This window comes from Electrophorus electricus, chromosome 26 (assembly GCF_041902795.1).
Source record: "Electrophorus electricus isolate QZ-2024a chromosome 26, ASM4190279v1, whole genome shotgun sequence".
NCBI lineage: Eukaryota > Metazoa > Chordata > Actinopteri > Gymnotiformes > Gymnotidae > Electrophorus > Electrophorus electricus.
The window spans coordinates 2,663,523-2,675,000 of NC_137522.1; the positions used below are offsets into that span (position 1 = coordinate 2,663,523).

An 11,478-nucleotide genomic window follows, 5' to 3' on the forward strand; every position below is an offset into this window, starting at 1 on the left:
GCCTCAAAATCCTATCCCTAAAACCTAAACCTAACCCTAACACTAACTGTAACCCTAACTCCTATCCCTATGCTTAACTCTAACTTTAACCCTAACTATAACCCCTAACCCTAACTCTGACTGTAACTCTAACCCTAATTCTAACTTTAACCCTAACCCCTATCCCTACGCTTAACTCTAACTTTAACCCTAACTATAACCCCTAACCCTAACTCTGACTGTAACTCTAACCCTAATTCTAACTTTAACCCTAACCCCTATCCCTACGCTTAACTCTAACTTTAACCCTAACTATAACCCCTAACCCTAACTCTGACTGTAACTCTAACCCTAATTCTAACTTTAACCCTAACCCCTATCCCTACGCTTAACTCTAACTTTAACCCTAACTATAACCCCTAACCCTAACTCTGACTGTAACTCTAACCCTAATTCTAACTTTAACCCTAACCCCTATCCCTACGCTTAACTCTAACTTTAACCCTAACTATAACCCCTAACCCTAACTCTGACTGTAACTCTAACCCTAATTCTAACTTTAACCCTAACCCCTATCCCTACGCTTAACTCTAACTTTAACCCTAACTATAACCCCTAACCCTAACTCTGACTGTAACTCTAACCCTAATTCTAACTTTAACCCTAACCCTTATCCCTACGCTTAACTCTAACTTTAACCCTAACTATAACCCCTAACCCTAACTCTGACTGTAACTCTAACCCTAACCCTAACCTAACCCTAACCCTAACCCTAACCTAACCCTAACCCTAACCTAACCCTAACCCTAACCCTAACCTAACCCTAACCCTAACCCTAACCCTCACTCTAACCCTAATTCTAACTTTAACCCTAACCCCTATCCCTACGCTTAACTCTAACTTTAACCCTAACTATAACCCCTAACCCTAACTCTGACTGTAACTCTAACCCTAATTCTAACTTTAACCCCGTGAGAGTGGAGCCCCACGCTGGAGTGTTAAACCATCTTAGCACTGCTCTCCACACCAAACACTCCAAGCAGGGTGGAGTGATCAATTAGAGTACAGAGGTATGAGGTGGTGGAACATTAACAGACAGACCGTCAGCAGAGAGAACCAACTGCTGTAAATCTGTCATGAAACCGGTGACATCATGCCGCAAAGGTATATATTCACAGCAGCATTTGCACATCTCAACCCACCGCAAGCAGCACCAGAGTCCTGTTCTTGACGTCTGGGACTAAGACTGAAGCATGTGTTCTGGGAATTTTGCGAAGTGTCTGGGTATCACCCTCATTCCTCTAGCTATTCTCTCCTTCCTCTGCAATATCCTGCTCCTGTTTCCTGGGGGTAAACCTGCCGAGAACAATGATGACATTACGGACGAGGTCTGGTATTTCGGTGGGATCCTGGGTTCGGGTATTTTGGTAAGTGACTTGACCGTTTTAGGAAATGTTAGCGAATTTCTGTAAAAACTATTTTCAACATTGTTTCCATGTAACTTTAATTATGATAATTAAATAATGGATAAAAGCAAGATATTTACATGATGGAAAATAAAACATATTAGGGTGGCATATAATAATAAATGATGTTTGTTATGATGAAATTAGTTAAATTATAATTAATTTTTTTATAATTTACAATTAATTAATTAAATTATAAAATTGTATATACGGTACATAAAAAAGTAATTTAAAAAAAACTACATGAAAAAAGTCTCCGCAGTGTTAGAGTTTAGAGTTGGAGTGTGCCGCATTTGTTTTGGACAAAGCTGAGTTGATGTGTTTACTTTGTTAAGATGATTTTTCCTGCCCTGGTCTTCCTCGGTCTGAAGACCAACAACTGCTGCGGATGTTGCGGTAATGAAAGCTGTGGAACAAGATGTGCGGTGAGGACAGTCTCATTTTCCCTCCCACTCTGTCCCTGATACTCGCCGTTCTCATCCCGCACACATGCGCCGAGCTCAAAAACAAGACTAATGTCAGACCGTACTTACTTTGAAAATCTATTTTCAGATTATTACAAAACACCATAAAGTAACAAAAATATGTTCCAGATCTTTGACTGCTTTGTTTTCAGGAGCTGACAGTGGAAGTGTGAGAATTACTTTGGTATTTATGACCCTTTAAAGAGTTTTTCTTCAGTTTAGATCAGTTCAGGCTCCAATAAGATTTATAAAGGCCACAGACCTTCACTAACTTATAACATTTGTAGGATACTATAGTTACTGTGCTGTAGTATACTAGTTACTGTGCTGTAGTGTACTATAGTTACTGTACTGTAGTGAACTAGTTATTGTGCTGTAGTATACTAGTTACTGTGCTGTAGTGTACTATAGTTACTGTACTGTAGTGAACTAGTTACTGTGCTGTAGTATACTAGTTACTGTGCTGTAGTGTACTATAGTTACTGTACTGTAGTGAACTAGTTACTGTGCTGTAGTATACTAGTTACTGTGCTGTAGTGTACTAGTTACTGTGCTGTAGTATACTAGTTACTGTGCTGTAGTGTACTAGTTACTGTGCTGTAGTGTACTATAGTTACTGTGCTGCAGTGTACTAGTTACTGTGCTGTAGTATACTATAGTTACTGTGCTGCAGTGTACTATAGTTACTGTACTGTAGTATACTAGTTACTGTATCATAGTGTACTATAGTTACTGTACTGTAGCATACTAGTTACTGTACTGTAGTATACTAGTTACTGTATCATAGTGTACTATAGTTACTGTACTGTAGTATACTAGTTACTGTATCATAGTGTACTATAGTTACTGTACTGTAATATAGTAGTTACTGTACTGTAGTATACTAGTTACTGTGCTGTAGTGTACTATAGTTACTGTACTGTAGTATACTGGTTACTGTATCGTAGTGTACTATAGTTACTGTACTGTAATATACTAGTTACTGTGCTGTAGTGTACTATAGTTACTGTGCTGTAGTGTACTAGTTACTGTGCTGTAGTGTACTATAGTTACTGTGCTGTAATATACTAGTTACTGTATTTTAGTGTACTATAGTTACTGTGCTGTCGTGTACTATAGTTACTGTGCTGTAGTATACCAGTTACTGTGCTGTCGTGTACTATAGTTACTGTGATGTAGTATATTAATTACTGTGCTGTAGTGTACTATAGTTACTGTGCTGTAGTATACTAGTTACTGTGCTGTAGTGTACTATAGTTACTGTGCTGTAGTATATTAGTTACTGTGCTGTAGTGTACTATAGTTACTGTGCTGTAGTATACTAGTTACTGTGCTGTAGTGTATTAGTTACTGTGCTGTGGTGTACTAGTTACTGTGCTGTAGTATACTATAGTTACTGTGCTGTAGTATATTAGTTACTGTGCTGTAGTGTACTAGTTACTGTTCTGTAGTGTACTATAGTTACTGTGCTGTAGTATATTAGTTACTGTGCTGTAGTGTACTATAGTTACTGTGCTGTAGTATATTAGTTACTGTGCTGTAGTGTACTAGTTACTGTGCTGTAGTATATTAGTTACTGTGCTGTAGTGTACTAGTTACTGTGCTGTAGTGTACTATAGTTACTGTGCTGTAGTATATTAGTTACTGTGCTATAGTGTACTAGTTACTGTGCTGTAGTATACTATAGTTACTGTGCTGTAGTATATTGGTTACTGTGCTGTAGTATACTAGTTACTGTGCTGTAGTATATTAGTTACTGTGCTGTAGTGTACTAGTTACTGTGCTGTAGTATACTATAGTTACTGTGCTGTAGTGTACTAGTTACTGTGCTGTAGTATACTATAGTTACTGTGCTGTAGTATATTAGTTACTGTGCTGTAGTGTACTATAGTTACTGTGCTGTAGTATATTAGTTACTGTACTGTAGTAATGACTACCTTTTTGTCTTACGCTGTCTCTGTCCGTCTCTGTCCCCGTCCAGATGTTCTTTTCCATTATATTTGCTGGTGTGGGACTTGTAGGGGCTGGTTACTCTTTCATTGTGTCTGCACTCGCCATCAATCACGGACCGAAGTGTTTAATAAATGGCACGTTCACATACCCCTTCACCGATGGGTAGGTACCACCACATATTCTGATGTACACAGAGCATATAAATATTTGCAAAGTATATTTGAGTGCAATGAAACGTACCTAAACTCTGACTGAAGCTTATTTCTGTTTCAGCCATTTTTTTTGTTATGTTTCATAATTATACTCTTGTAAAATCAAGCTTTTTCTCCAATGCATTAGAGCTTCGCTAAAATTTGTACTTTTTAAAAAAATTATTTTTAAAGTACATAAGTCAAAAGTACAGCTGCTAAGTCTATACACCTCACAGCCTCTCTGACTCATTCCCGAGGGACATTTTCCCAAGTATTCAAGCGTGCCGGAACATTGTTGATGCCGTCTCTCCCCTGTCTTTGTCTCTCGGACTGTCTCTGCCTCGCGCTCCGCTTCCAGCGACTACCTGTCCAACCACACGATGTGGGACGCCTGTGAGGGGCCGTCGGACATCGTGACGTGGCACCTCACCCTCTTCTCCATGTTACTGATCATGGGCTTGGTGCAGGTGGTGCTGTGCGGGTTCCAGGTCATCAACGGCCTCATCGGCACCATCTTTGGAGACTGCTGCTGTGGGGTAGGAACTCTTACGCACCGCTCCCATGGCAACCGCTCGCAGTTCAGGAGGATCTCAACACTTCCTCGTAAACATGACACTGGTTAACGTGATATTTACACACAATGTTATATGGAAACTTCAGTAACAATCTCCCACTGATATCTGAACTTGGAGTCATTGAGTTATTAGATGGTGTAAGTTTATGGTTAACCGATAAAAGATAACGTTTTCAAGGTCAAATGAACTCTGTGCTTATCTCGACCCCCACCCCCCAAAGCACACGAGCAAGCTTTAGAGCGATCTTGGGCTGTAATGTTGATGGAGTATCTTAATTACACGCAAATCTTTTATAAACTCAAAACATAAACTTGCTGTCCATGGTTTCTCTCACAGGGTTCTGGAAATTAAAAGGCGCAAGAAGAACTTCAATTCAGACCAACTTCTTCTCTCCTCGTTGTATTCTCCATTCATACTCTTTGGACACTGTTGGTTCTCATTGGCTCGTATGGATCCCTGGACAGGTTTACAGCACACATCCTGTCTCCTGTACTACACACTGGATCTTTTGCCTGATGGCAACGCTCATGAAGGCAAAGGGGAAACGTCATATTTACTTGAGAATAATTTTAATTGTCATTTGAAGTTTGTGTTTAAAAATATCTTGTCTGTTTTATTTTTATTATAAGAATTGTGTAAATGCTTTATGATGTTAATGTGTATTCTGCATTTTACACACAATCGCAGCTTTCTCACACTTAATTATCGCTTGTGTTTGAATATGAGATATGAAACATCTTCCTTATAAAAAGGGTCCTGGTTAACGCTAGCGGTGGTCGTCATTTTCACTGGTCGCGTTGCCTTCGCTTTCATGCAAAGCAAAACAGGAAGTCACAGTGCCAGAGGGAAAGATTAGCGCTGACGGATGTGACCCGAGGCCATGGGGTTTCCTTGGAGGGGCTGGCTGAGCCAAAAACATCATCTGGCCAGCTCCAGTCTGCCCAAACTACACCTGAAACATGATTTAGCCGTACGCAAAGGCCCTAAAGATGAAAAATACAACAGTATGCAATCTTTTCTTTTCTTTTTCTTTTTTTTGAGAACCATTGTGTGGTGACGCAAGTTTGAAGTTACCGAATTACTGAAGCCTAGGTGCCCTCAAATTTGACTGAAAGGTTGTTTATTATGAAATGAGGTTACGTAACATGCGGTCCGTGTCCGCTCCTGCTCATGTCATTAAACAGGACATTGTTAGCCAGCTATATTAAGTAAATATTCACCATCTTATCAGCCCCCCAGACACCGCACTGATGTTTTCTCATTTGGTTTATGAGGGTAATACTGTTCCGCTTTATGAGGCACTGCTGAGACAAGTCCATTTACAGAAGGAAATGTTCATTTTGACTTTTAAAATAAAACAACCTCTCTCTTGTGAGGTATTATTTAGCGATCAAACGCATGCTAGGCAACAGAGATGAGAGACTAAAATTTGTAATGTTTTGAGCTCAAGAAGTGCTTCAACCGTTTAAAAATAAAATCGACCATGATCTTTTCTTCCACAGCATAATTCGATGCCTTGCACAGAGGAGCTGAGGTCCAGCTTAAAACAACTTTAGTTGTAACTTTAGTTTAGTTCACTCAGGCGGCTCCACAGTGACAATATGAAGACGGGTGTTTATTGTGACCTCTGGTGGACACTCAGTAACACTACAACAGAATATACTATGTAAAGGCAAAATATCTTAGGCAATTTGTAAAAGTGAGTTAGTATAGATAAAGAATTCTTGAAAACAATTGTGGTACGCTGTAGTATTGTTTTACCAGAAGCATGCTTAAACCAAAATTCACACCAAAATCTGTGATAATACCTTTTTATTCTTTTTTTTTGTTCAACTTACACATCATTTTCAGAGATTTTTGTGAGGTTATAATTTTAGAATAATTTCCATATTTTCCAGGCACAGCGAGCTGTCTTTCTTTCTGTGTGTTCTCCATGTCCATTAGCAAGCTTCCAACCACCTCACACCCTGAACTCTAAGTGACCGTAAGACGGACTGGACCCTACACAGCGTGTAGGCCCCATGTAACGCTACACTGAAGTGCACCCCACCCCACCCCACCCCATTCCACCCCTAGATCTTCAGTGTCACACAACGTCTTCACTCATTTTCATACGTTTACGCTCTTCGGAAAATGTATTACTGTATATGTAAGCATTTATCGCTTTATATGCAAGTATTTATCGCTTTATATGCGAGTATGTGAGTATGTAAGTATAGCTTCAGTAGGTACAGATGAACAAAAGCACCTGCGTTCACTGCTGAGACCGATCAGACACCCAGACTGAATACCTGCCCAGGGGCAAAGGTCACGGTCCATTAGATATGCCTTAGGCTTCACTGTCCAGCTCTACAACACTCCAGAACACACACTGTGTGGTTTAATACCACAGACATACTTCCTGTCCTGCTCGTCCTCCCACGTGAGACTCAGAGGGACGTGGTCAGCTGGGCCACGTCACATCCGTCCTCCCTGTTCCCAGGACTTCACCACTCGACCCTGTCTAAAGGACATCATGAGCTCAGTCCGGTCCACTGTTACTGCCCTGTGTCATCATGTCACTGTCTACCCAAACTACCCCAGACTTGCAGTTCTATTGCCCTCCCAGTCACCATCACCAGTATACTGGTGAGCTGTACAGCACCAGTGCTAGGAATAGCAAAAAAAATCCCTCTGGATCAAACAAATCCCTGGATTACAGCTGGGATTAACAAATAAATCTCATGTGTTCCTCCGCGCTCACCCCGACCCCCGATTCACATACATGTCACACACAACATCTGGCTTTCAGAAAATACATTTTGTGTGTTGCATGTCCCCTGCAAAGCCACTCAGAGTGTCGCTGACCGCAGTCAGAGTGAAAAAACACAAAATAAGAACTTTATATACCAAATCTTCACGTCCACGTTCTCTTGAAGGTCTAATTTGTTCGTTACTGATTTGTAGTGCTTTGAAATTTCAATTCCATAAAAAAAAACCTAAAACTCTATTAAACATGATAAATACTACAATGCAAACTCTATATTAAAAGTCATAAAATGCACCAGATGCCCAGGGACACGTCCCGGGTATTTTACAGCGTAAAAAAAGAGAATACTGGAGCAGTACATAAAAAATGACACAAAATAAAAATCCGTCTACAAAGGTAAAGCGCTGCATGTCAGAGGAGCGATTTTAAATGATACAACGGCTAACCTGGAATCAGCTCGAGTACAAAGCTGTGAATGCCACGAAACTACGGCTTCTTTACAAACTACGTTGAAAGTCAAATTAAAGCTTGTAGATTCATTCTGAATACAGCAGGAAACATATTTGGTATCTGTAAGAAAGAAAAAGAAGGTGACTTTGTTCGTAAGGCCGTGTGATGAGTAAGAAGTGAAGCCACCCCCCATCCCCACCCCCCAGTAATGGTGCGTTACGTAACATGTATAAGATTCCACGGCTGGAGGGTCCCCGTTTTACAGAGGCCAACATTCACGTCTACACGAACACGGCTGGAGGGCCGTCCCCGAAGACAGAGGAAGGGGCAGAATTCTGATTAACCTACACAAGGTGGCAGTAAAAATCTACGTTATCCTACGTTATTTAACAAACACCTTTCTTCCGTTCCCCTTTAACTGCACTGGAACACCAACCGATTGACGTGAGCGTTTTTTGCTTTCTTTGTTCTCAGGCCGAACACCTTTGGTTTGGTTTTCGCTCAGTACGTCAGAGAAAAGCTACCTGTGACCAGGTCTGGTGGAGAACGGAACATAAACAGAGACATTTGAGAGGAGAGTCTGGGCCGCGGGTTGCGGCGGGGGGTCGCTGGCGCCAGGCCCGGAGCCAGCCTACAGCCACGTGAGGAACGGCTCACTCTTGTTTAGGACAGACTCCACGTCGCTGAGGATGGGCATGAGGTCTGTGCCCTCCAGGGTGCCCAGGTCCACGTTGGTGCCTGGCATGGAGTCAAGGAAGTCGGGGAAGTGGCTCTGCTGTGGCACGGGCATGCTGACAGGCCCTATGTTTTCTCCTGTGGAGTGACAGGCGCCTGATGAGTGGCATGCAGCACACAACAGCATTCGCAACACAGAAACACGGTTACAGTGTGAGGAGTCAATATGATCACTCGCCACCACTCGGAGCTTTGTGGTGTACGGGGGAAACGTGTGTGTGTGTGTGTGTGTGTGTGTGTGTGTGTGTGTGTGTGTGTGTCCAGTGCACCTGTGTCCATTTCCTCCATGTTGGTGAGGAAATCCTCAGGAGTAGTGGGTATGCTGTAGCAACCCAGACCCAGCCCACTGTCCGTGCTTTGCTCCCGCGAGTGGTACGGCCCACTGTGGACACACACAGAGTTCTTATCACCAGGGAGACTCCTCAAACAGGCCTCATTTCAACACTTTCCCAGGTCCAGTCATAGATCTGGGTGTCTAGCCCACACCCTGGGCATGGCATCCTTACAGAGGGTGTGTGGCCATGGTGGCAGCTCACTCGGGGACACACACACACACACACACACACACACACACACGCAGAACAGCATTCAGTCCTGTTGCCATGGCGACTCGGTCAGCGGAGCACACGAACACACTGGGCCTTTGGCTCTTGAACAGAATAATTCAGCACTTCATTTATTCATGACCAACATGCAGCTGGATAATGACTGCAGCCTACACCAGGACTGGACCAGGCATCACAGCATCAAAGTACCAAATGCACTATAAAGAGAGCATTAGTTCAGTTTATTTTACACTGTGCACAATTATTGGGCAAGAGAGTATTTTGATCGTATCATCATTCTGATGCATATTTTCCAGCTCCGAGCTGTATAAACTTGAATGCTTATTGGATTTAAGCATCAGGTGATGTGCATTGGTGTGATGAGGGAGGGTGTGGCCTAAGGAGATCAACACCCTTTATCAAGGTGTGCAGAATTATAAGGCAAAATGGGCCAAAAAAGAGCTTTAACTGACTCTGAAAGGTCAACAATTGTAAAAAGTCTTTCAGAGGCATGCAGGATTCTTAAAATTGCTAAGATACTCGGGCGTGATCGCAGAACCATGTTGAGAAAAAGGCAAAAAATAACTACCAAAGATTTGAGAAGATTCAAACGTGACGCGACCAGGAACCCATTTTCCTCCAGCACTGTCATATTCCAGACCTGCAACCTACCTGGAGTGCCCAGAAGTACAAGGTGTTCACAGCCAAGGTAAGGAAGGCTGAAACCTGAACACCACTGAACAAGACACATAATGTGAAACGTCAAGACTGGGCCAAGCAATATCTGAAGACAGATTTTTCAAAGGTTTTATGGACTGCTGAGAAGAGTGTGACTCTTGACGGACCAGATGGATGGGCCCGTGGCTGGATCAGTAACAGGCACAGAGCTCCACTTCGACTGAGACGCCAGCAAGAGGGAGGTGGGGTACTGCTGTGGGCTGGTATTACTGAAGATGAGTTAGTTGGACCTTTTTTGGGTTGAAGATGGACTCAAAATCAACTCCCAAACCTACTGACAGTTTTTAGTAGACACCTTCTTGAAGAAGTCTGCATCTTTCAAGAAGTCCATGATTTTATGCAGGACAATGCTCCATCGCATGCATCGAAGTTCCCTACTGCTTGGCTAGCCAGTAAAGGCCTTAAAGATGAAAGAATAATGACATGGCCCTCTTCCTTACCTTACCTAAACCCTACTGAGAACTTGTGGGCCCTTCTTAAACGGGAGATTTATGGTGAAGGGAAACAGTACAGCTCTCTGAGCAGTCTCTGGGAGGCTGTGGTTGCTGCTGCACAAAAGGTTGGTCGTCAACAGATTAAGAAACTGACAGACTCCATGAATGGAAGACTTATGACTGTTATTGAAAACAAAGATGGCTACATTTGTCACTGATTTAAATTTTTTTTTTTTTTTTTTTGAAATGTCAGAAATGTTTATTTGTAAATTTTGAGGTGTTTTGTTTATTATTCTCACTTTAACACGTCACGGACAGCTCCTCTTTCCACTGGTCACACGGTTCGGCCCGTCGTATGCAGTGGGAACTCTTTGTAATTGTTCTTGTTTGTAGCCACGCTTCTGGTGTCTGCGCACACCTGCATATGGTTTCGCGTGTCTTGTTTGTGTGTATTTAAACCAGTGTTGGTGTGTGCCGTTTTGTCAGTCGTTGAATGTGTATAGGTACGCGTGTCGTTGCTCGTTAGTGTTTGTGTTCGCGATGTTTCATGTGCTTCGTTTTCACCATTTATGTGAGTGCCCTTGTCTTCTGTGTTTTCCTGTTCCTTGCGCTGCAGCACTTGGGCCGTTACATAACAGATGAAAATAAACAAGTGAGATTTGCACATTTCTGTTTTTCATTCAGTTGCATACTAATTCTGCACACTAATAGTTGCCCAATAATTCTGCACACACAGATATTCTCCTAAGAAAGCCAAAACTGCACTTTTACTGTCAAATATTCAGGTTTGAGGTTTATTAACATTTCGGATTGACCGAGAGTAGTCGTTCAACAATAAAATTAATCCTCAAAAACACAACTTGCCTAATAATTGTGCACACGGTGTATTCCCAACAGGAAAATCCTGGCCTAAAGAACATGAAATATGTCAGAGAACTCGAGAGAGCGAAAAGGACAGTTCAGGACTTACAGGAAAGGGTCGGACCCGTTGGCGCTGCTAGGCATGAGGCCCTGGTTCAACGGAACAGAACTGATGGGCTGAGCCACTGGCACCATGTTCTCTGACTCCATGGGCATCTGTTTGAAGATCGCCACCTCCTGGAGGAAACACACACACACTGTAACCTGATGCATGAGATTATGAGTTTATAATATATCTTCAGATTATAATTTACGTGTTGTCAGCACAAGTTTGAGCT

The 11,478-nt window shown here is 42.3% G+C and overlaps 2 protein-coding genes across 3 annotated transcripts in view; one reads left to right on the forward strand and one right to left on the reverse strand.

Annotated features, from left to right (window-relative positions):
- Positions 1-860: 860 nt before the first annotated feature.
- Positions 861-6,591, forward strand: tm4sf4 (transmembrane 4 L six family member 4). Its single transcript, XM_026997106.3, has 5 exons — positions 861-1,406; positions 1,781-1,870; positions 3,891-4,024; positions 4,412-4,589; positions 4,965-6,591. Exons 1-5 carry the CDS (start codon positions 1,233-1,235, stop codon positions 4,977-4,979), a joined length of 591 nt encoding a protein of 196 aa, XP_026852907.2. The 5' UTR covers positions 861-1,232; the 3' UTR covers positions 4,980-6,591.
- Positions 6,424-11,478, reverse strand: part of wwtr1 (WW domain containing transcription regulator 1) — a 36,196-nt gene continuing 31,141 nt past the window's right edge. The window contains exons 4-6 of one of the 2 annotated variants that reach the window (XM_035523244.2): positions 11,250-11,374; positions 8,832-8,944; positions 6,424-8,640 (exon numbers count right to left, since the gene is read on the reverse strand). In XM_035523244.2, coding sequence (XP_035379137.1) covers positions 8,459-8,640; positions 8,832-8,944; positions 11,250-11,374 — 420 coding nt within the window. In that variant the 3' untranslated portion in view covers positions 6,424-8,458. Of the gene's footprint in view, positions 8,641-8,831; positions 8,945-11,249; positions 11,378-11,478 lie in introns of both variants that reach the window. The other variant, XM_035523243.2, reaches the window with a different exon arrangement.